This window comes from Pimephales promelas, chromosome 14, assembly GCF_988280905.1.
Source record: "Pimephales promelas chromosome 14, fPimPro1.hap1.1, whole genome shotgun sequence".
Classification (NCBI taxonomy): Eukaryota; Metazoa; Chordata; class Actinopteri; order Cypriniformes; family Leuciscidae; genus Pimephales; species Pimephales promelas.
In genome coordinates this window covers 23,210,028-23,235,433 of record NC_142782.1, presented here as the reverse complement: position 1 = coordinate 23,235,433, position 25,406 = coordinate 23,210,028, and the positions used below count along the sequence as shown (strand labels likewise).

General features: G+C 37.5%; 2 protein-coding genes and 1 non-coding gene across 3 annotated transcripts; all 3 read left to right on the top strand.

Moving 5' to 3' along the window:
- Positions 1-667: 667 nt before the first annotated feature.
- On the top strand, positions 668-12,140 carry nt5dc2 (5'-nucleotidase domain containing 2). The gene is made up of 14 exons (XM_039658071.2): positions 668-1,143; positions 1,354-1,538; positions 2,554-2,628; positions 2,765-2,820; positions 2,919-3,012; positions 5,224-5,352; positions 6,187-6,247; positions 6,774-6,876; positions 8,372-8,473; positions 8,633-8,714; positions 9,513-9,599; positions 9,802-9,942; positions 11,265-11,329; positions 11,435-12,140. Exons 1-14 carry the CDS (start codon positions 774-776, stop codon positions 11,694-11,696), a joined length of 1,812 nt encoding a protein of 603 aa, XP_039514005.1. The 5' UTR covers positions 668-773; the 3' UTR covers positions 11,697-12,140.
- A 1,966-nt stretch (positions 12,141-14,106) lies between these two features.
- On the top strand, positions 14,107-14,178 carry trnah-gug (transfer RNA histidin (anticodon GUG)). The gene has a single exon. It is a non-coding gene; the product is annotated as a tRNA-His (tRNA).
- A 362-nt stretch (positions 14,179-14,540) lies between these two features.
- Positions 14,541-25,123, top strand: tbc1d25 (TBC1 domain family, member 25). The gene is made up of 7 exons (XM_039658018.2): positions 14,541-14,899; positions 16,250-16,359; positions 16,507-16,661; positions 17,104-17,228; positions 19,856-20,044; positions 21,018-21,293; positions 22,031-25,123. The coding sequence occupies exons 1-7, from the start codon at positions 14,855-14,857 to the stop codon at positions 23,741-23,743; spliced, it is 2,613 nt and encodes an 870-aa protein (XP_039513952.2). The 5' UTR covers positions 14,541-14,854; the 3' UTR covers positions 23,744-25,123.
- The last annotated feature ends 283 nt before the right edge of the window (positions 25,124-25,406 follow it).

The window sequence follows — 25,406 nt, the reverse complement described above, 5'->3', positions numbered from 1 at the left end:
TGATTATCCGAGTAAATAAGTTATGACAACCTGACGACAAATGTGTAAAACGTGCCTTTGCTCCTAACGCCTAAATCGACTAATTTGACAACAAATGTGTGCATTCCGGATGGGCTCCTAAATAAAAATCAATGTTGCCTATCTGCTTGGATAAGAGAGTAGGAAATTCGGACATGGTCAAAAAAGATAATTACATCAGCATTTTGTTACTGCACAAAACCCCAGTTAAATGCGTTTAATATAGGCTATTTGCACCAATATAATAGATACAGTGCAGTCCTGAAGTTTGCAACGAAACACGCGCAGAGTATAACAAAACCACAAATGCTTTAAAAATATCTTGTGTTTTTGAGGCAAACCCAGTCTTCTTTGGTCACACATGTACAGTGTAGGAACATGTTAAACATATTCAGTCACGTAGCACATGTAGGCATTTGCCAGGTCGTTTGACCAATCATAAGGCATGAAATATTGCAAAATGTTCAAGATGAAAACGTATTGGTAGGACTAGCATGTAAACACGTTCTTCTCCTGAACCAAACGTAGAAGAGTGACGTAGACGAATCCACGTGTTATTGGTTAAATGAACTGTCAATCATTTAAAGTCTAGCATTTGATTGGTTAATAAAACAGCTTGCGCCCAACCAGCGATGCCCTCAGCAAGCCTGTTTCAGTTCTCCTACCCATATAGAACAAAACAGAAGTGGTCTTTCTCAACACGAGTCGCGAGTACGAATGAAAGAAGTAAACAACTTCGTTAGTATTGTTTAGACATGGCGTGCAAAAAAATAGGCAATTTAAGCCATACAATGTGGCAAAAAAGCTCTATCTCCAGAGTTGCGCTCTGCACAGGATTTAATATTCCTGCTTTTGCATGTGGAAGCTTCGCCTCGGCTGGTTCAACAATGAACGGACAGAAGTGCTGCAAAGACGGGCACAACTGCGGACCGACGAAACATTTGGCAGCTAATCATAATCCCGTTGCAGCTGCAGTCACAACGCACAGACACCAAATCGTGGGCAAAAATAGAGGCGAAGAATCTCTAACCAAATCTGGCAGGGCTTTCTCGTCCACTGCCCCGCAGATCAACAATAAAACGTATTTGTGGGCGAGATACAATGAGATGAAGCGGCTTGTACACGGTATGTTGGTTTAAATTGAGTTCTCATATGTGATTTTTCTGTAATCTGCCCTCTGTAACGTTAAGTTACATTTGGTAAACAACTGCCATTCTCATGTCAAATGCGTGGTTAGTCGATGCTCCTTGTTTATGCACAGACGCAACAATATTTAAAAAATATACTTATTTAAAAGTGTGACAATAAACTTCAAGTTTCTTTTCCTCTTCACAGATTTGATTCCTCCCGGAGTTTGCAATCTTTTGAATCCTTCCACTATATATGCCAACAATGAGGTGAATCTGGAAGAGGTGGACGTCTACGGCTTTGATTATGATTACACGCTAGCTCTCTATTCCAGCGCGCTGGACGAGATGATCTACAACAAGGCGCGAGAGTTTCTCGTTGAGCACTTCAAGGTCCGAGAAAGACACAACTTCATTGACATAAACCTGTTGTTTTGCATGTTTCATGTTATTGAACAAAATAAGTATAAATACCAAGAGTTACTATGAGGTAAACATCTGTCATTTCTCCATATAATGGACAACTGATGTCAATGTCTTTCTTTCTCCAGTCGAAAAGAAATTAAGGTTTTTGAAGAAAACATTCCAGCATTTTTCTCCATATAATGGACTTCAATTGACCTCATCCAATTCAATTTCCCCAACTCTAATTTCATTGCAGCTTCAAACGGGTTTAAACGACACCAGGGTCTTATCTAGTGAAACGATAGGTCATTTATAAAAAAAAAAGTTAAAGTTTTTAACTTTAACTTTTTTCGAGTCATTTACCTTTGTTCATTCAATGAACGAAATGACGCGGAAAAAGATTTGTTCATTTTGATGAACGAGTTCGAACAGGAGAGTCACAAACATGCATCACAGAACAGAGGCCAGCATTTGTGCTTATATAACTTAAACATTTTTATTTATGAAACGACCCATCATTTTGCTAGATAAGACCATTGTTTATCATCTGGTGTCATTTAAAGCCCGTTGAAGCTGCACTGAAACATGGTCTTTTGGACCTTGAAACTGTTGGGGTCCATTGAAGTCCATTATATGGAGAAAAATCCTGTAATATTTTAATGAAAAACCTTGATTTCTTTTCGACTGAAGAAAGAAAGACATTGACATCAGTTGTCCATTATATGGAGAAATGACAGTTGTTTACCTAAAATAAATAAAAAATTATCAGCAAAAGTTTTTTAAAAGTGAACTAATCCTTTAATTTGAGCTCTGCAAAACGAGGCGAGCACAAATGTCAAACACGTCAGTCCTAAATGCATGTATCCTGGGATTTTGGCTCATTCCTGTGCACTTCTGTTTTGTTTAATTGTTTTAATGATGGTGATCTGTCTGATGGATCATGTGCAGTCACAGGCTGGGACTGGAAGGTTAAAAGTTGTTTTTGTGTTTTTCTTTTCACTAGTACCCTGAGGGAATCAGTAAGTACGACTACATTCCAAACTTTGCAACTCGGGGGCTTCACTACGACATTCAAAAGGTGCGTTAAACCTTCATTTTTTTTAGCTTTTTTTTGCAGCATTTTTTAATAATATTTTACTATTATATGTATTAATCTTTTATTAATATAGTTTAATAAACAAAAAATAATAATAATTTTTATTTTAATGCCTCAGGGACTTCTCATGAAAATCGATGCCTTCCATTATATCCAGTTAGGCACCGTTTATAGGTAAACTAACCCTCATTTGGTCAAGTTGATTCAGTCTGTGAGTTTGTGTGGAGAAGTCTGTTATGTAATTCATGGTTTTGTATTGATTCTATATGCAGGGGTCTGAAGCCTGTCCCTGATGAGGAGGTCATGAAACTTTATGGAGGTTCAAATCATGTTCCCCTCCACCAAGTTAGTGGATTCTATGGCAAGGTGATAGTCCCACTACATTTCTTATGCGTTCTCATTTCATCAGTCATAGGGCTGTAACTATATTCAAACTGAACCGAAAAACTGCGAAACACTACCTATGGTGCATATTGCGATACTCTCATGTCATGCCAAACACCCCCCCCGCCCCCTGCTGCCCTGCCTTAGCCCATCGTAGAGGTTGACCTCTCTTTACCTCGTCTCAAAACGTTTTTTTTCAAAACAACATTTTTTTCTTCTTTGACATTTGATTAAATAGTAATTAGGAGTGTAACGATACACCCAATCATCTTGTGTGTTCAAGATGAATACAGCATAGCCTAAACACCAATAATCACTATAAGCTCCACGTTTTGTTACTTTTGATAAGAAACAGTGATTTTTTTTGTCCATTTTATCATGAAATTCAAACAATAAAAGCCGTTTTGACGCTCTTTAATGTGGTGCGAGCCGAGGGACAGACTGTACTGCTCTGTATAGCCTCCGTTTAAGCAGCAGCGTGAGTTAACGCGATCATCTCTTCCTAATAAACATTAATGTACATCTGAAGGTATGTTAAAAGATACAGTCCAACTTACTAAAACAATCAGTGTTTCCACGATGGAAAAACATCAGTAAACAGCAAGCCAGTGTTTTTCAAAGCCACCACCAAAAATAAATGGTTCTGGTATATTACTAGTGTAGAGTTTTCTGTGTTATATATACCGTTGTGAATCTGCCCTATCTGAAACCTCTTTGATGTACTTACATGTTGATGAACATCTGACATTTAATTCTGTAAGTAACGCAGGACATTGCGTTATTTACCTCAGGCAAGTCATTAAGTGCCCACAGCTTGTTAGTTAGTCTTTCGCTAAATATATGCATTATATTATATATTAATTATATTTTACTTAACCTGTTAATGATGTCTTGATTATTTAATGTACGTTTAAACTATCTGTCATGAAAATGACAGCCAGTGTGTAAATTATTATATTTCTATAATAAATTGGAGTAAAAACAAATAAATGTAGAAGTTAATGCAAAAACTGCTATATGTGCAGTTTACATGTTTTCATACAATTTGTTATTTGAGTGTTGTTTATTATATCTAAAAATAAATAAACTGAATTTAGGCTAATAGTTTGGGCTCTGTTGTTAGCCATTAAAATTATAGCAATGTGCAAGTACAAGCTTCCTAAATAGTTTACAGCATTAGCAGAGATTTTTTTTATCCTTAAGAAAAGTTTAATTATAACTGAATTCGTTTAAAGACAGAAAAACAATTTGTTCCGTAAACGACCGTAAAAAAAAAAAAAGCAATTTTATGTTGTACCATACCAAACCATGACTTCAAAAGTGAGGTATACAGAACCATCAGTTTTGTGTACGTTACAACCCTAATCAGTTAGTTTTACACTCGAGGGCAGATCGTGACATATTTGCATGCTTACATTTTTGTGCCTCATTACTAAGAGGTTAGTGGGGGTAAAGTTAAGCCACCCTGTCAGGAGCCCAGATCTGATTATGTGTGTCCAGCCACCATGAGTACGAGGCAGTACGCTGTATATCTACAACAAAAACACCACAGTCCTTTTCTGAATCAGATAGTTATCAGGCATGTTTTCTGTAGTGTTTCCATGGTCGTGGGAAACCAAAATATATCAGGGATTTATAAAATTGTGTTTTTCAGACTGGGAAAAGGCAATGATGAATTAATGAAATAATCTTCTTTTTATTCTCTGTTGTAACATGCTTAATTGTCTAAATATTGCTCTTGGATTCTGTAAAACCTGTTCACAAGTCAGACTTGTTATATATGAATAATTATAGACAAATTATTATTTAGAGTCTGTTGTAACTCGTTCAATGTGGTTCACAAATAACTCGTAGACAAATATAATTGTGATGTTTATGTTAAAGCCATGTAGTTCAGGGTAATAATGTTTTTTTATGTTTGATTTTAAGAACATTAATGATTGTTTACTTTTCAATATATATTTTAGCACTATGCTGGAAAAAACAACCGACTGATATGGTCATGCAAATTATTGGCTCAGGGAATTTTGTGTAATATTTTAAATATATGACCTACAATTTAGAATATCGCTATTTACAGCTCCTCTCAGAGCAGGCATATCATTTAAGTATGAATATGAAAAAAAAACTTTGCTTATTCTTCACTGTTTTAAAATGCATCTGACTCATGCATTTTATTGTTCTTTGTTCCAGGGTCCCAAAATGAAACAGTTTATGGATGTTTTCTCCATCCCTGAGATGACTCTTTTGGCTGCTGCGAACGATTTCTTCATCTCAAACGACATCGAGTATGACCCTGTGCATCTCTACAAAGATGTCTCTGTAAGTGTGAAGTCAAAATGCCCTCCGTGAATTCTGATCCAACTACTCTTTGTTTTCCTGACGACCGTAAGCGTGTTAGTGAATTTGCACAAAAAAGCCATCCTGTTTTTACAGACTGTGGGAATAGCTTACAAACTGCTTTTGTAATTTAAAACCGTGAGAGCTGTTTCTTGTCTGTTGTATTGTAAACTCTGTCCTCAAGCTGAGCGGATTCTTTCTTCTGCCTGTGGTTAAGTGCCGCTGACTGATTTGTTTTCATTCAGACTTGATCACGGTGGTCCTGAATTGGGTGACAGAGCGGCTCTGTTTTTTATTGTTGTTATGGGTCAGTTTACTTGCAGAATGTAGTCTTATTTCACTTCTGCTTTTCAGCCACACTCTCCACCCCTTCTTACTTGAGCTTTCACTGACTAGCAGAAAGTAAAAAATCTTGGCCAAGCAGTAAATGGCTAAAACCGTGGGGTTTTTTTTATACCTCCCATGGTGTCAACTTGAATCAAATAAGTTATTTTGAAATTAGTGTTTTTGCCTCATAAACGCATTGCTTGTCAGAAAGTAAAGCGTCAGCACGCCACACTATCTTTATCTTTCAAGCGCAGCTTTTTTAATTGACCTCTGTCCACGCTGTTAGAAGAAGATTGTACTGGCAAAGACGTGTGGGTGTGTATGATGTCAGGGGGAACCGGAAACCTGGCAGCGGATCGAAGTAAAGCTTTTGAAAGAGCCATTAAAAAAAAAAGAAAGAAATTTCCATCAAAGGGGAGAAAAGAGAATATTTTGCTTCAAGCACTTGTTCATGAAAATGTTTGTTAAATGCAAAATCTGTCGTTGCAGGATGCAATTGGAAGAGTGCATATCAAGGGTTACATGTATAAATGGATCATGCAAGATCTTGGTGAGTATTAACAAATATTGACTATGTGCATTACCCGGATATTTGAATATAACGTGGCTTAAAATCTCAGTTAAAGCTTTAACTTTCTTTAGCGAAGAAAAGAGCATGTTATTGTAAGCTGGAGCTACTGAAAACCAGACTTCATGTTGACACTCTCAGACCCAGTCTGTGTAGTGTGTGCGTATATAGGTAAAGAGCAGTCTTTTGTTTTCAGAGCAAACCGTTGCATAATTGGGCCTCTCTTTAGAATGGGATTTGAAGCGAGCAGTTCTACTGGGCTAGCCCAATCTAATCTTTATTTTTTTTATGCTTGTTTTATCCTTATCACAGATGTTCCATTGCAGTATAAACACATAAGGCAAACAGGAAAAACAGATCTGATAAAATTTCTGGATGACATTTATCATAGTCTGCAGGCATTACTGATTTGGTTTTTGTTAGTATTGAATAGGCCGGCTTTTAAAATACCCTTTTTTCTTCCTCACTTTCTGCCTGTTGTGACCCCTTTTCCTTATTTGGTCCCCAGAGAAATACATTCTCAGAGGAGACGAGACGTACGCTGTGTTGCACCGTCTGGCCAGTCAGGGGAAGAAACTTTTCCTTATTACCAACAGCCCCTTCAGCTTTGTGTGAGTTTCATATTTGATGCATCATATTCAACAGATACATTAACAAGAGACCTCAAAGTGAAGCTTTTAACTATTTGTAAAAAATCACCACTTATTTTTGACCCCTAATTCTTTTGTGTCCCAAATCATTTCACACAGTCATGAATTGGAACATCAGCTTATATATTTAGCATTTTTTTGCAATGTTAAAGTTAGGGTATGGGATTTGCAAAACGTCCGGCAGATTTTGAAAATGCGCAACTCAAAAGGTCCTACTTTCTTTCCTCCAACGCTGGCCCTGACTCCGCCCATTCGAAGAACATGGACACGAAATCATGCACCTGCAAAACTCAGATGTGTGAGATTGCACTTAATTACGGGTCACAAGCTTTGAGTATGCGCAGGAAGGGGACACTGCATTCTAGGTGGTCTTGGAAATGATTGGCTGGAGTTTTTCGATTCCTGCCTGTTCCACAGATGATTAAATTGCTTAATTTTCATTTCAGTGCTTCTATTTCCATGGCTGTAAGTGGGTTATGAATATACACAAATCCGGCGAAACACGGAAGTAAAGCAGCGCCGCTGCTACTGCGGGCCTTGCTGCTGCGGAAGTAGCGTGTTGTTCTCGTAGGCGGCTATAGCAGATGTTAGATGTATTTATTTAGTTATTTTGTACGTATGTCCAGTGATGCCGGGAAGAGCGTGTTGTGTATGTTGGTATGCAGTATCTGGCCAATCCATCCGAAGCTCGTGTAATTCTCACCTTCAATCAATGCCCTGTAATTTAGGCTCTGATAATTTTAAAAAGATTTTTTTATTTCGGATAAATTTACTTTGAATCTTCTATTCATCAAGGAATCCTGACTTTTTAAAAAGAAAACATTAATAATAATCAGAAATGTTTTTTGGGCAGCAAATCACATCAGCATTTTATTACCTCGGTAATATTTAATGTTTTCTTGCGTGGCTGGATGTTGAGTTTGTATGGTCTGATGCGCGTGTGGGCTGTGATGAATTATGACCGGTGTCGTGATCATTCTCAAATGTCGTGTTGCTGGTGTAGTCAGTGGTTTGATCACTAGCAGTCTATTTAATCAGGACAGTTGGCATGTGAACATATTAGCAACTCATCTATGACAGCGTTCGGTTTTATTGTTGTCATAAATGAATACACTTCTTAATTACATTACATTAGGCTGATGCATTTTTACATTAACACATGTTGTCAATAAATTACCTTTATCTGTAAGTTTTGGCCACTGCCTGACATCATCTACCCAATGTAAACCAGACATTTTATTTCGTAAGCAGGATCCGCTTTCATTGAAATATCATTTGATGGTTGTCACTGTCACACTTCGCAGGCCCCCAGTAATGGCGGCAGGCAAGATGGCAGCGCCCATAGAGTTCGCGGTGGATTTGTGTATAGAATTTCAAGTGATTTTGAAAAAAATGGTCAAAAAAGAAAATCACCTACCCCACCTTTATGTAATTATGTTGTTGTTGTTTTTTTCAGTGATAAAGGCATGAGGTACATGGTTGGAAAGGACTGGAGGGAGTTCTTTGACGTTGTCATTGTTCAAGCTGACAAGCCTCATTTTTTTAATGACTGCAATAAGTAAGTCTGCTTTGTGAATAGAAAATATTTTATCATTTACAGTCGGAGATTTCTGCCCTAAAATGTCTCAATGTGCCCTTTGGAAGAGGTGTTTTAGTTCTGTCCTGAATTACTCACCAAATTGATTTGAAAATATCTCCATCTCTCTTAATTGTACAGACCATTCAGACGTTTGGACTGCAATGGAGACTTGCAGTGGGATAGGATCAAGAGTTTGGATAAGGGACAGATCTATAAGCAGGTAACGCAGATTTGTTTTGTACTGCATTCTGTGTTTATTCTGGTAAGATGATTATGAGCAATAGAAGAACTCTTTTCTGAGAAGCTTTTAGTTGCTACATTTATGCTGACTCATCTGTAAGTCTGGATTAAATCAGGGATTACACATTCATCTGGGGAAATTGTTCAGAATTACGGTGACATTTCGGCTACTTGTATGTCCTCAACTTGCAAGAGCATGTTATTTTAAATTGTACGTGGTTAACTTTTCTCTAAACTTTTCACGTTTTTCCTGTCCATGTGTGAATAACCCAAATCCTTTCAGCTCTGCATTGACTCTGTTAATTGTAGAATGATTTATCCACTTCATTTGGAAAAAGAGGAAAAGGAGGTGACGAGGTCAAATTCAGCCTCAGTGGAAAATCAATTTAACACAGTTTCGTGGTGAGAGGCACGTACAAACAGACTTTGCTGATCAGAACACAGAGGCTTAGTCTGACTATATATATATATATATATATATATATATATATATATATATGTGTGTGTGTGTGTGTATGTACTGTATGTATGTATGTATACACACCCTCAGGCAAGATAAAGTAGAAGAAGCATATAAAAACCATCCTAAATTGGGAAAGACTTCTGGGAAAGTTCCTTTGGCACGAACCTAAGAACAAACGTTCCTGCAATACAAAACCAATGAAATGTCTGTTGACGCATAGCTTCCAGAAACTCGAATGACTATTGGAAGGAAAATCTGTACATCAATCACAATGTTAGCAACTGGCTAACAAAACTGCCTTTGTTTTGCTTTAAGGGAAACCTTGTAGACTTTCTGAAGCTAACAGGATGGCGAGGATCCAAGGTTTTTTATTTTGGAGATCATCTCTACAGTGACTTGGCGGTGAGTTTGTTTGAATACATTGTGCACATTTGTTTTCCTTTTGTTTTTACTGCTTCAGGGTGTTTGGTGTGTCCAACACAGATTTATGTTGATTTTAACGCGGATTTTATAGTCATTAGTTTCCAGGATCAAACAGTGACTGATTGTAATAAGGTTCTTGAAGTGGACTCTGAAAAATAAGCATCCTGTCCTGGCATTTTAGGACCTGATGCTGCGTCATGGGTGGAGGACAGGAGCGATCGTGCCTGAACTTGAGGTGGAGACGAAGGTGGTGAACACAGAGCAGTATGCTCAAAGTCTCACGTGGTTGCAGGCACTCACCGGACTGCTGGAGCGCATGCAGGTTAGCAGTATGGCTCTGAACTTAAGCATAGAAAATATTCATTGTTGATAAATGTATACGAACTTTTGTAAACTTTAAAAAAAAATTATTCTGTATGCAGAATTTAATGCGAGCAAAATAGACAGCTTTGCATTACTTGTGCTTGTATTCCTCATATGGTTGCAAAGGACTGGCCTGGTTGGTTTGGCAGAGGTCCATTAGCTTAATATTGATCTGGATTGATTGTTCAGATTATTCATATCCAGAGTCAGATTCTCTATGTAAGAAAAGCTTGGTGTGATCGGTTACATAGTCCAAAATGCATTCGACCTCATATTCTGTCAAGGTTTGTGTGATGATTGTTTTAAATTCTGCTTCTCAAATTAGAACCACTGAAAATGGCATAAAACGTTTTGTTTGTGAATGAAATAGTATGTAATATGTAACATTTAAACAGACAATGCTACTTTAACATCCAAGTCTATGTCCTTAAGCAACACTTTTCCTGTGTTTGTGTAGCAGAGGTCATATGAGTTATTTAGGCAATATCTAATATAATACATGAGAATAGTCTTGAAAAATCAGCATCTTCTCCATTTGGATTTATTATTTTTTTTTTTTATTATTATCTGTACAGTTAATAATATATATATATATATATATATTAAATATGAAACCAATATTTCAATTTGAGCCTAGATATTACTTTATTTCATTCTTGGTACAAATGACTTTAAAATATTAAAACATAACATGCTAGTGTGATCAGACTTTTCTGTTTTTGTGTACATGAATATGATGATTTGTTTTAGTCTGGAGCCTCCAGATTATTGTTTGTGTGTATACATTTATTTGATCAAGGAATAGGACATATCACATACAGGAATAGGAATATTTTTTTTTTAAATGTAATTTTCTTCCTGTAATGGCAAAGCTGAATGTTTCAGAAATCTTTCTAATTTGATATATATAGTGGAAACTGAGATGGATTGTTTCAGGATTCTTTGATGAATAGAAAGTAAAAAATAAACAGCATTTTTTTTCTTTATTTTTTGTAACATTAGAAATGTCTTCTGTCATTTTTGATCAATTTAATACATCCTTGCTAAATTAAAATAATAATTTCTTATAAAGAAAATCTTACTGACCACCAAACTTTTGAATGGTAGAGTACGTCATTTATTTGTTTGTTTACATAACTATACAATGAAAGTCTATGCTCTCTTTTGTATAACCTTAAAGTCTCAATTGTAAAAGTTTTCCCTGTTCATTTGGAGAGATTTTTTTTTTTTTTTTTTTTGACAATTGACAACATATTTTTTTTTTAAATTATTCTTTTTTAGATGTATCGGGATCCTGAGTCAAAGAAGGTTCTGGAGGAGTGGCTGAAAGAGAGAGAGGAGCTACGGTGAGTAAAGCAAGACAGAAATAATATGCATTTATCAGAAAATAAATTCATTAACTTATTAATTATAGTCTTTGTAAATTGTCTTCATGTTTTTATCTATTATAGGGCAGTCACCAAGAACCTCTTCAACCCTCACTTTGGCAGCATATTCCGTACCTGCCACAACCCCACTTACTTTTCCCGTCGCCTGTGTCGTTTCTCAGACCTCTACATGGCCTCGCTCAGCTGCCTACTGAACTACGACCTCTCTTACACCTTTTACCCACGCCGAACGCCCCTGCAGCACGAAGCCCCACTCTGGATGGACCAGCTCTGCACTGGCTGCATGAAGACGCCCTTCTTGGAGGAGATGGCCCATATTCGTTAAAACCACCAAAGGTTTACTGTGCAAATATGAACTGAGTGGAATTAAGGGTGTGTTTTTCTCTATGGCATTAGAGACGTGGCACTTTTACGCAAAAGTCACATGCAACAGGGCCATCTGCAGGATGTTAGGTTACAATGCATCTCAATGTTCTCAAGCCTTGGACATTAAAAGACAAAGGCTTGTTGATTCATTTCTCCTTATGTTCTTACCTCCTAACTTTTTTGCATTTGATGCAATTGCATTGCATATTACTAAACATAGTTAAATGTTAAGTGGTTTACAGTTCTCAGTTTTTTGTATATTAATCCTCTGTCTTGAGTTTGTGTAGTTGCAACAGAGTGATGTTTGTATTAACATGAATTATTACAGGAAGGATGAAATATGCTATACTTGTGGTACCCAGATTTTTTTTCTTTTTTTTTTCTGGTTGGCCAAAGTATTGAGCCGCTGGCCGAAAATGCACAATATGAGTTACAAATACACAGTAGGTCTGATTACATGTATAATTAGGTCAAATAGTCTTTTATTTGGTATTGTAATGTTACTAACCTTCTCCTCACTACAGTAATAATATAGCCTAGAATCATAGTTTAAACATGCACAAATAATAACAGCCTTCATAGCTTTTTATTGCTAGATAAATATTTTTTTTTTTAAATTGACAGCTGTATACATGGAAGCTCCTGGAGGGCTAAACCAAATAGACTTTTTTTTGACCTTGCAGGCCTTTGTTCTTTATGACTTTGGACTAAGCTTATGTACAATCAGAACATTGTTTGCTGACATTTAAATCTTATAATAGCTATGCTGCTAAATTCCGTTTTCTAGGAACATTAAATATGTCATCTTTTTGTATGTACTTTCTCTACAAGTTATACAATTAAATAAAAGGCTTTGTATTAATGTTTTAATATCACTCATTTTTATATCTTTCAGGGATGAAACATGTAACCCCACAATTACAAATCTTTTAAGTCTCATAATGCCTACCGAGTTGGTGCTTATTTGATGAAAAACACAAATAAAAACATTAATATTGTGAAACTTTTTTATGTTAAAATGTAATTTATTCTTGAAGGGGTTGGATTTACAATCTTTATTCATGTATTATATAATGAATTGGATAAGTTTTAAAACCGTTGTATCTATTTCTGTATTATCTGTTGTAGGTAATGTCTGTTTTTGTTATCTGAGAGGTGACGAAGTGTCTGACCTCAGGAATGTAGTAACAGTGTTTACTCTTTTAGCCCGGCTTCCAGAGAATGAATATGTATTTGTTTTGTACTTAATTAATTTGCTCATATAACCAAATGAACCAAGAATCATATTTTGTAGAAAGAGAATTGTCTGTATGATCTTTATTCTTGTGATGGCTCAGTTAAATGAAACATGTAACCTATTGGAATTACACTGATTATCCATATCATATAACTAAGACTTGGTTCTAGACAGTGTTTATTAACTTTATTAAGTTCAAGCCTGGATCCTCTTATGCATTTTTCTCCAGCCATGGGGAAGTGTAGAGAACAGTGTCTTCAGTAAACTTTTATCTTTTATAGTACATTGGTCTCTTTACGTGGCTTATTGCAGAGGTGGACAGTAGCAAAGTACATTTACTTGAGTATAGTGCACTTTTTGAGTATCTGTAATTACTTTTTTCTGGAAACTTTTAACTACATTTGAAAGACAAATATTGCACGTTTTACTCCACTACATTTCTGTTAAGTTCCTTAATTAGAAAGTTCAGTCAGGGTCCAGGGAATGAATTTGGTTGTAGGGTAGGGGTTGCATTTTGATTGGAAATGATAGTCGATTTGACGTCAGAACCAGACGTCGGATTGACGTCAGAACAGACTGTATTTTTTTAAAAAAAGTATTATTATTGAAAGCAACATTGGGTAAAAACATGAAAAACCATCAATATACAATCAAGCATTTGTACAGATAAAATCATACCAGATACAGACTGAAAAAAGAACCCAATTGTTGGATTGGCGTCATCATCCAACGTCGGACAGATGGATTTTGGTTGGAAATTAGATTTTCATTTTCAACCACAATACAACGTCTGTGTCACCGTAACATTACTCTTTTTATCATGATTATTTGGTGATTGAAAAGCATTTCTTGTTATTATCAAAGTTACAAAATGTTGTTATTTTGCATTGATAACTGGGGGGGGGGGGGATATGTAACGTTATAAATGCAGCATTGGTGAGCATTTCAAAAACAGCAAAACATCTTAATGATTTCAAACTTTTGATCTGAATTAGGGATCATCGACGAGCTGCCAAGTAGCTTCTCCGTGATAGAATAACGTTAGTTTAAAATATAAACAGCGTTATAAACATACAATGGTATTTAAAAGTTTGGTCTAAATCTGCCCGTCAACACAGCTGCCAAGTAGCTCGCCGTGATCGTATAGTGGTTAGTACTCTGCGTTGTGGCCGCAGCAACCCCGGTTCGAATCCGGGTCACGGCATAAGTACTAGGCGGTGCGCATATTTTGCGTGTGTGCTGTGGAAACTTCTATAATGATACAATGTATATTCAAACATATCTGTGTATTTACATTTTCTTTTATTACATATAGTTGACTGCTATGTTAATAGCTTTAAAATATTTGTCATCGTTGAATTTAGGAACTATTTGAAAACGATAGCTTTAAATATTGTCCTTTTTATATCGGCAAAACGATCTGTCCAAACATAAATCTTTAGGGGTTTTCTGTTGTTGCACATGGATCATTCCTTCCCTCATGAATCCAATGATGTAATGCAATGTGGCGTCATATCCTGTTGTTTAAAACTAGTCCGATGTCACGGAGACAATCTTCGCTATTAAATTTGCAAACATAATGTCCTCTTATGTCACTAAGTGTACGAATTGATCTAAGTGGACGAAGTACTGATTCCCCTTTGTAAACATATATTAAATTACATTTACACTTTTTTTCGTCTTGTAGCGGGCTTTTATTTTGAAACTTGTCAGCAAGATACTGGTTGTTTGACGTCTCTTGTTAACGGAATTTTCAGTGTACTTGTCGAAGCTGTAAGAGAAAACGGCTACCTCCATCCATTGTTATTTTACTTTCATTTTTTAACCTGGATGACGATAACGCATCTCTGAACGGGATACCCCAAAGCGGACTACCCACCATGTCGGCTGAGGAGGAGAGGGGGGTAGTTCGTGTCAAAGTCAAGGTGAGAAATTGTAGCGGCAGGTAGAAACCCCAATTACACATACACACACAGACAAACACACACACACACACACACACACACACACACACACACACACACACACACACGCGCGCGCGCGCGCGCAGTCAGCAACACAGCGGGATGGAAACACAACAACACACAGCATTCCACGTAACGTTAGTCCAGCCAGGCCAGAAGACAGACATTTGTCTGATTGCATGTCTGCGTCTGTCTTATCAGTCCTATCTTCATGTCCATCGCTTTTACTTGGCTGTCATCTTAGTTGTTTACACATCGTGACTGCTTCATTCATAATCATTCGTTTGCAGTACATAAGAAGTGCATTCGCATAGAAGATGTTTAATAAACATGTTGTTTTAGTCCATATACTAATATTTTTTTTTTTAGAAATATATTTATCATACAATTTTTGCAATAGTCATGTTTTGTTGTTCGTGTCACGTAATTGTTCAACAAATACATATAAATCATATACAATTTAGTCGTTGTCACAGTCATACAATGCTACAGTCATAATGAGTGTCACATGATCAACCTGCCATGTAATTCTCTCGCTTGTTTTTCAGTAATTTCTTAGGTACAGTCTGTTTTAATGAATACGAAAAGAAATCTATGCAGATGCAGGCCTTAGAGAACCTCCATAAATGATTTAGTGGAACTTAACAGAGGGGTTTTGCAGGCCTGTTTCTTTAAGAAGTCTCTTTGGACATAAGAATTTAGGTCAGTGAATTTAATTTTAATCACAGTGAACTTGTAGTTAATCAAAGAGCTACACTGCCATGTTACTGATTTTTCAGACACAATTAAAGTCTATTGTATACTTTTCTTTCAACCCTGTCACACACAAATTGTAAACACACAACTCAAAATTTCAATACAATTTAATTTATTCTATGAGATTTGTGTGTACTGTTCTGTGATTGTCCCAGTACTCTGAGATGACAACCTAACTTACAAAGTTTTGAATAGTAAATTAGTTTATGTTTTGTGTGAACCTTGACAGATGCTGCAGCGTGTTTTGCTTGGGACAGATGACCTTGTAGTGCTGCGTGCGAGTTGTTTTAGCACATGTATAAATTTCAAAGTAATCCATACAACCAGAGTCAGTTTCCCACAGTTGGTTTCAACATTAACAGAGACTCCACCTGTGTAAATAATGTCACCTGATTAGATGATTTGCATTTCACAGGATGGAGTGATTAGCCTTTCAGGATATCAAAATTAAAATAAATAACAAATATGTAAAAAAAAAAAAAATGTAACACATTTTCTTTGTCTTTGTAAAATCATACTTCTACTCCACACTTTCTGTTTTCTGCCTGTTTTCAGAAGTATGATGGGGTGTTACCGGTGGAGTTCCGCTCTTTTGCTGTAGATCCTCAAATAACCTCATTAGAGGTGTTGCAACATATCCTGATACGAGCCTTTGAGCTGAATGGGTGAGTGTGAAATAACAAAATCTATTTCTTTATGTGATAATTCTGATTTAGATCTATTGAATTATTTTATGCTTATTTAATAGCATTGATGGATACATTAATTGCAGCAAACATAGATGGAGTCTTATTTTCTTTGGTTTCCTGCAGGAAACGTAACTTTGGGATTAGCTACCTGTCCCATGACCGCGGGGGTGTGGAGGTCTACGTGTCTCTGCTGTCTGACTGGGATTTAGATGCCGCGTTTGTCAGTGCGGCAAAGCCTTTCCTCCAGCTAAAGATGGACATCAAACCATCAGAGGACAGTGAGTGAACCTTCCTGTTTGGAGGGTATTAAATGTCTGTCCATCTCAGTAGATCCTGAAAATCTGTGACTGCTCTATCTTCCTTTATGAGATCTCAGAATTAACTTATAATCGTTATCCACGAATCAATCAATAAAGAAAAACTATTGATAAATTATTTTACTTCTATTCAAATGATTATATTGAAGCTATGTATTGTTGAGTGTGTGTGTGTGTGTGTGGGGGGGGGGGGCATTCAAGTGATTGTTCTGTAATTGAGTGTATTGTCTTGAGAATTTTTTTATATTTTCAGTACATTTCAGTATTTTATAGAGTCTACATTGTGTCTTTAATTGACACTGGAATTATTTGACAAACATTCTGCATTGATCTTTAAATTAGACTAATCCAGTTTTAAATGCTGTTTGTTTTTTATGTTTTGTTTTCTTAAATTCTTCCTAAGGTCCTGTTTTGGAGGATTGGGACATAATAAGCCCTAAGGATGTGATTGGCTCAGATCAGTTGCAGGGAGAGAAGAAGTCATTGACATCTGCTGCACTTCCCTTCACACAGTCTCTGCTGTCCCAGGTTACTCATGATGTTCTTGACCCTGTCTTTTAGTGTCCAATGCGTTCAGTCAGGTTTACAGTCTGCTGCATTTATACTGTAATTCATGGCAATTCACCCCAAACAATGGAAGGCATTAGATATTTCAGGAGTTCTTGAAGGCGAAAGCTTTTTGCTTTTGTAAGAAACAGCTTTGTGCTGATTTATTTAATAGATCAAAGACAGAGGGAACATTTTCCAAGAGGTCCTCTGCAGTCTGTAGCACGATGACGTTGCTGGATGTCCAATACGTATTGGATGGAGGTGTGTTTGGGTGACGTCATATACGCATGCGCAGTGCCGTTCTCTGGATTATAATTCGCATGCATTGGTCTTAAGTGATATGTAAGCTCAATATTGTACTGCGATGATGTTCAAACCTGTGTAGTATAGTACTGTTAAATAATTACAAGTAATTATTGATGAATAAGTAATTATTTACATAAATGGGATACTTATCCGAAATTCACTCTACATAGGCTACATGCAAAGTTATTGTACATTTTAAATTACATGATTTTAAACCTACATTTGATAGATTTATAGCATGTCCACCTCAAGTATTTTTTTAATGTGTTTATATAGAACATTTTAAAATAAAGCAATTTTATTTTATTCATATTTGCTGTTGATTGGAAGCGAAAAATGTCAAAGTAGTCTAATTTGTCTCTGTAATTTTAAAGGTACAACTTTAAACATCTTAAAATACCAGTAGCCTAAACATTCAAAGGAAAATGCTAAAATAATAACAGCATCAGGAAAATAAATCTTGTCAGATGTAGAAAAAAAAAATGAAATAAAAACCTACATAAGGTTCCTCTTAATTTGCTGTTCACATGTCTGGAAACTTGTTTTCGCCAGAGTGAGAAATAAAAAAGGTAGGCCTAATTGCGACTTTTTATCTCACTATAGTCAGACTTTTTATCTCAGAATTTATATAAAGTCGCAATTGCTGGTTATAAAGTCAGACTTTCGTGATATAAAGCCGCAAATGTGTGTTATCAAGTCAGATTTGCGTGATATAAAGTCGCAATTGCGTATTATTAAGTCTGAATTAGGAGATATAAACTAGCAATTGGGAGGCTACTTAAAATTCCGACTTTATAATACTCAGATTGGGAGATATAAAGTCGCAATTGTGTGTTATAAAGTCAGAACTATTCTAAGGTTAAAAATAAGTAGCCAAATTTTTTCCCTTAGAATTTGACTTAATAAGATCGCAATGGGAGATATAAACTCGCAATTATGTTATACATTCAGAATTGCGTGAAAAAGAGTCAGAATTCTGACTTTATAGCACACAATTGCGACTTTATTTCACCCAATTCTGTCTTTATAACATGCGATTGAGGCTTTATTTCACGCAATTCTGACTTTATATCTCACAATTCTGAGAAATAAAGTCAGTACGCGAAATGTATACTCGCAATTGTAATGTAAAAGTCACAATTATTTAAAAAAAAAATGTTTTATTCTGAAAGCTCTGAAAAGAGCTTCCATACTTGTGACCATTTATATTATTCTTGGAAGATCAATGTGCGATTGTTCACCAACTCTACTCTCTACACTAACTAACAATTCTTAATGTGCATGTGCTATCATCAGCGTTTATCACAGGATCGCGTTTAAAGTCTGTTTAGAGAGAACAGTGTCGTCCCCTAATTTAATAACAATTATCATTTCGACAGAAATTAATCAATCAAAACTAAGTTTAGCTGGAAAATAACATTATTCACGAGCCGCAATAAAGCCAAAACAATCTCTGTTACATTAAATTATATGCGTATCTATGTAAAGCTGCTTTGAAACAATCTAAATTGTTAAAAGCTAAATATAAATGAAGATGACTTGACTTGACTAGTGCGCGTTACAGCATCCACTACGTATTGGACCATCCAGCTACGTCATTGTGCTACAGGCTGCAGCGAGGGGTGTCTCACATTTTCTGCATTTCATTGGCTATGTACACACTGTAAAGTTTCAGGAGTGACAACCGCATTTAAATACAGTAGCGAATACCCTAAAAATGATAGTTTTGTGTGTGTATGGAACATCACTAATTTACGAAATAGTGATGATTGACACATTGGTAACCATAGTAATGGTCTGGCGTCTTGTGCATTTGATATTCAGAATTTTTGACTAAAGTAATATTTCAGTGACCACAGACTGCTAGGTTAGGCTGCTTGTTTGGGCTTGGCTCATAAAGCCATCCAGTTTATGGAGTTAATAAAAGGGACAACAGCATGTCTCAATACAGTATAAAACATTTGGATTTATTCACGTTTATTATGTGCTTGTTTTTGTTTAGCGGATTTTTCTTTCAAGATCTGACAACATTAATGAGTCAAGGCTCCTTCCTTTTTCCCTGTGATACTGATCTTTGGTTCCGTACACGCATAAATGCGGTTTTCACTACCTTCATTTTTCAGTTGATAATTCATTTGTACAATTCGGTTGTTTTTCCAATAAATGACTCATCTCTGTATACAGAACAGGACTAAACAATGAAAGTTGAATTGACAATTTAGCTGCTGTGTGTACATGGTCGCTAATAACTAACTCTGAACATTACCTATTCCTCACTTCGTACCCACCTCTTCATTCAGGTGGGTCGCACTCTATCGCGTGTGCAGCAGGCCTTGAGTTGGTCCTATGGGGAGGAGGTGAAACCATTCAAGCCTCCCTTAAATGATGCTGAATTCCACTGTTACCTGAACAGCCAAGGTCAACTGACCCGGCCAGAAGAACTTAGACTTCGTATATATCATGGTGGTGTTGAGCCATCCTTACGCAAGGTAACCGAACTCTTTCACATATTTAACTAATCGATCATGGGATCATTGTGAGATACAGTGATCTAAACCTTTAGCTTGACAAACATTGACAAAAAAACTTTTGCTAGCTTTGAATACAAATTAATGTTAATGAAGCTAATGAAGCCATTTTTTAAATTATTTTAATGTATTTATTTAAAAGCTCCATAATGTCTATTCAGAGCTAGAAATATATTAAATATAATAATACATGCATATGAGAATTGTTAAGACCCTGGTCTAGGGTCAGTGAGGTACACTTAAATAAAATGTTCTGAAAACCAGTTTCAACCATTTCTTTCAGTTTCATCAAAAACAAAAATGAAGTAAAGTCTTCAGGGTTGGGAAAGTCCAAAAAAATAAACAAAATAGGCACTGACCAAACCTAATTACAACTAAATAAACCCTGTAAAATAAATTAAATAAAATACTGGTCTTACCCAACTCCCTGGCTATCCAATGGCACCCTACCGCTTCAGTATTAAAGGAAAAAATATGTATGTACAATATTTACAGCAAAAGTGGAACACACCTGCCACAATAACTAAACGAAATGAACACTTCAACACATGTAAACGATAAGGACAAAAGTAAAAAATAAGGACACTTTACAGAAGTAGCAAGCGAAAGAATAAACACAATTTACAGCACATGAATCACAAGCAAACTACATCACTGCAACACTCTCTCAGAACAACATGCCAATAACATCATCTCTTCCATGTCAGCATATGGCACACTCTAGTCCACCAATGCAGTGGATACTCGGGACACTCACAGAAACATCCCCACACACAGGGAAAGAAAAAAAAAAACAGCAATACGTCTTCAGACTTAACAGTATAAACATCTTGAGGGCAACTTCCGCCCTGACAGACAACTCATGTCAATTAAGTTCCATAGCAGTCTTCTTTGCATTTTAGCTGACTTGTCCATCGCTGTATTTTTGTGACAGGTTGTTTGGCGATACCTCCTTAATGTGTATCCAGATGGTCTGACAGGGCAGGAGAGAATGGATTACATGAAGAGAAAGACGAGAGAGTATGACCAGCTGAAGAGTGAATGGACGGCACGGGTCAGCTCAGAGGATCTGGAGTTCATTCGGGGAAGTGTTCTGAAAGATGTTCTTCGAACGGACCGAGCACATCCTTACTATGCGGGCTCAGAGGACAGCCCACATCTCACCGCCTTGACCGACCTCCTTACCACCTTTGCTATTACACACCCACAGGTAAGCATATGTGTCAACCATATGTTTGACGCTAGGGTATGCCTTTCAGGGCTCTACAGTGCGACCATTTTCTCGCTTATGCCCCTAAAAATTGATATGTGCGAATGGGAAAAATGATTTACGAGCACAATGTGCGAGTAACTTCAACCTACCATTATGGAAAATGAGATGATAAATAAAAACTAGTTTTGAATGACAAAAACTATGATGAAAATCTATTGGCATTTTCGTCAACGAATAAAAACTAGACAAAAATGTTAGATACTGACGATTTGGGAAGTGATCCAGTCAGAATTTGTGTCCTACGTTTGTGGTAGATGCACACATTTATACTGTAACATGCTGATCTACCCAGTGGCACACGGGTTGACATGCGCTGCATCTTATAAAACTTTAAAAAATGAAAATGTCTGGAAGAATTAGTAGAGCAGAGTAGACATATAGATCTGAATAGAGTGATGACACAAAAAAAGAGCTGTATTCGGTTTTCTGTGCGTACACACCCGACCCGAACCATGCAGCCATGCACATAGACACACAGTGCACGAGGACTGAACTGAGCTCTCTTTCATGTGTAAATGGACAAATACACAAACTCTGTTCTTTGAAAAAAAAATTTTTTTGTGTCATCTTGCATTTTTTCATTTAGGAGCACATGTGCTCCTTGGGAAAAACCTTAGCGTAGAACCCTGCCTTTACTTCTCTGGAATATGAACTTTCCTCATTTGTTTTCGCAGGTGTCTTATTGCCAAGGCATGAGCGACATTGCGTCGCCAATCCTCGCCGTCATGGACAACGAAGCTCACGCCTTTATCTGCTTCTGTGGCATTATGAAACGTCTTGAAGGCAATTTCCGCCCTGATGGCCAACTCATGTCCATTAAGTTCCAGCATCTCAAATTGCTTCTGCAGTATTCAGACCCTGAGTTTTATGCCTACCTTGTCTCGAAAGGTGCTGACGATCTGTTTTTTTGTTACCGCTGGCTGCTTTTGGAGCTGAAACGTGAATTTGCTTTTGATGATGCCCTGCGAATGCTCGAGGTCACCTGGAGCTCCTTGCCACCTGATCCACCTGAGACAGAGGTGGAGCTTCTGGGGCCGGCGCTTGAGGCAGATCAGCCCAATGGCTCACAGAATGTCCATCAGAATATGGACATGGAGGAGATGAAAGAAAAGCTGACTGAAAGGCAGAGGAGACGTCACATGCTAAGACCGTCTCGAGAGGAGGCAGATGGAGGACGTTCCCTTGGCATAGAAGAGGAGAAGGGTCCTCGGAAGGAAGGCGAAGGAGACTACGGTGTAGATGAGATGGTCAATAATGATGTCACAGCCCCGACTCGGTCATTTGAAAAACAGGCCAGTTTTGGGGAATTCAAGTATTATAGTGGCCGCAACGAGGACAGCTTTGAAATGAATGAGAACGAATGCTCCAATCCCACGTTATCTCCCGTAAAGTTTCAGTCTGCGCACTCTACGTTGCAATTTTCAGTCCGCCAGTCCACAGAGGAAAGTGAGGACGACCCTGGAGAAAAGGAACCTCTTATCGGTAATCATACGCCATCATCTCCAGGACAGAGAGACTCTCCCAATGGTCAGGCAGCTTCCCCAGCATCATCTCTACCTTCCTGTCCACCAGACTGGAAAAGTAGCTCCAATCAGTCACTGGAAGCATCTAATTCTGCTACCAGTTGGAGAACGGCATCTCCTGATGCCCTGTCAAAATGCACATCCTCTTCCTCTAGTGGGGAGAAAGCCGAGTCTCCTGATAAACCTTCTGGGGGGTTCACATCCTCACAAGCTGTAATAAACGGAACTGGGTCTCACTCCCCATCAGTGGCCGCAGTGAAATCTTTACTGGCGTCTCCATCGCAGGGTTACAATCGTTCACTTCTCTCTTCACCAATTTTATCTTTCAGCAAGTCCCCGTCTTTGCCCAAAGCATTCTCCAGCAATCTCCCCTCGCCATGCAGACCCACTGGGTCTGGCTTATCCTCTCCAAACACAACCAAACCAGAAGGAGGCGGAATTAAACCCTGCTCGCTTCCCCCTCCGCAAGAGTTTGGGAAAGGGAATCCCTTCATGCTTTTCCTTTGCCTTTCTATCCTGCTAGAACACCGTGACCACATTGTCAAAAACAGCCTAGATTACAATGAGCTGGCCATGCACTTTGACCGCCTGGTCCGTCGCCACAACCTCGGGCGTATTCTGCAGCGCGCTAAAGCCCTCTTCGCAGACTACCTGCAGAGTGAAGTATGGGACTCGGAGGAAGGGGATGAAGTCAGCTTGGACTCTCCAGCCACAGCAGATACATCCCCCCAAACACCCACCTCTAGGCCCCCTTTCCTCAATGTACAGCCCTCTCAGGGTACCTTCCCAAATTCAACCTATAATCTAGCCAATACCATTCCCTCTCCAACAACTCCCATTGCCCTCTCTCCATCTGCTTCTTGATTCTGTGCATTAGTAGATCGTCTCCTGGAACCACAAACAGACCCAGAAGCAAGTTTTTCTGTACCATGCCGAGTCACATTTTACCTTTGTGCTCTACATGCGCTTTATGAAAATTGATTTGTTTTGTTCACAATCAAAGCTTAGTGATTTTCTCTTTTAATTTGTTTGCCTTATCCAACCTCCCAAGTGAAGCCCCTTTCATTGTACTGAATCTTTTTTATTGCACTTTATTGATTGTCCTTTCAAAGGGCAGGCCAGTTTGTCTCTCATTTCACTTTGTAAATAACACTTTTAAAAGGCACATTATGGGCACGTAAAACCCCTGTTATAGTAGCCTCACTTACCTGAGACAAAGCAACAAGATTTTACTATTATTTATTTTTTCTGTGCAATCATTATTGTGGACGAATAGGGTTGAAGCAGCTTCTTCTAAGGTTATTCTGGCCTTGTTGTTGTAAGGAGGAGAATGTTTACTCAAGTTAAGCTTTTGAGATGCCCTCGGAAAATTCTTTAATGAATTTGTTTGACATTGCCTGCAGCAAAGGTGTGTTTGGTATGCTGATAGTTGTCAGTTGTGCTTTATGAGAACCTTAAGCCTTTGACTTTAATTGTACAAAACATTTGAGCAGAGACGAAGGTGCTGATGCATTATCCAGTATCCCACCAATGTGAAACCTTCAGTTGTAGAGTAGGTAACAATCAGCCCCAATCTTGAATTAATCTCTGAACAACTAATACAGATTTCATCTTCTCTAATGTACAACAGCTATTTGACCAGTAAGCTGTAGTTCTACATGCATTGGCTGTTTCGTTGAAGCACCACACCTACTAAGATCAACATAGAGAATGGCTGGTAATTTGGTGTCACTTATCCTCACCTTTGTTGGAGAAGTGCCTCATTTCACTGAATTTGCCATTTTTGTCTCTCTCGTTTCTGTGTGTAAATATAATTTCATTGCTTTCATCCATCTTCCACCAAAGGTTTGTCTGGAAATTTGTTGCCATAACGACTTTATCGTCAAGTGGCAACAATCAAGCATCCCTGCTGTTTAAAAAAATCACAGAGTATTACAAAAGTGTTTAATGCCTTTAACACAATGCTTTTCATCTGATACCTTGTAGACTCATTCTTTATGTCTTAATACCAAGTGTTCTTTTAAGTGCTAAACTAAGCCTGCACATGGACTAAAAAAGGATTTTCCTGGAAAGTAGAACAGTTATGAGTCCTGTTCATCAGCGTTATGTATACAACATGTATGTATGTTTCTCTGATTTTGATTTAGTTCTATATGATAGTATTTTACTCATACCCGTGGAGAGACTTGCCAGACTGAATGCTTGCAATACTCCTATTTGTACAATAAATTCACTGAATATTGATTGACCAATGATCATTCTTACATAAAGCAAACAACATTTCAACCATAACACATAGAAAAGAATACACACTATCCCTGACAGGAAATGTAATCTTAATTTTGGAACATGGTAGGTGGTTTCTAGCAGGTCCAAGCTGGTAGATCGTCTTGAGCCATGAACATGGTAAACCAGCTAATGACTAGCTACCATGTTCCACAAAACAGCAGTGTAAAGGGATAGTTTAAATTTTGTCATCATTTACCCACCCTCAAGTTGTTCCAAACTTGTATGAGTTTGGCTTCTA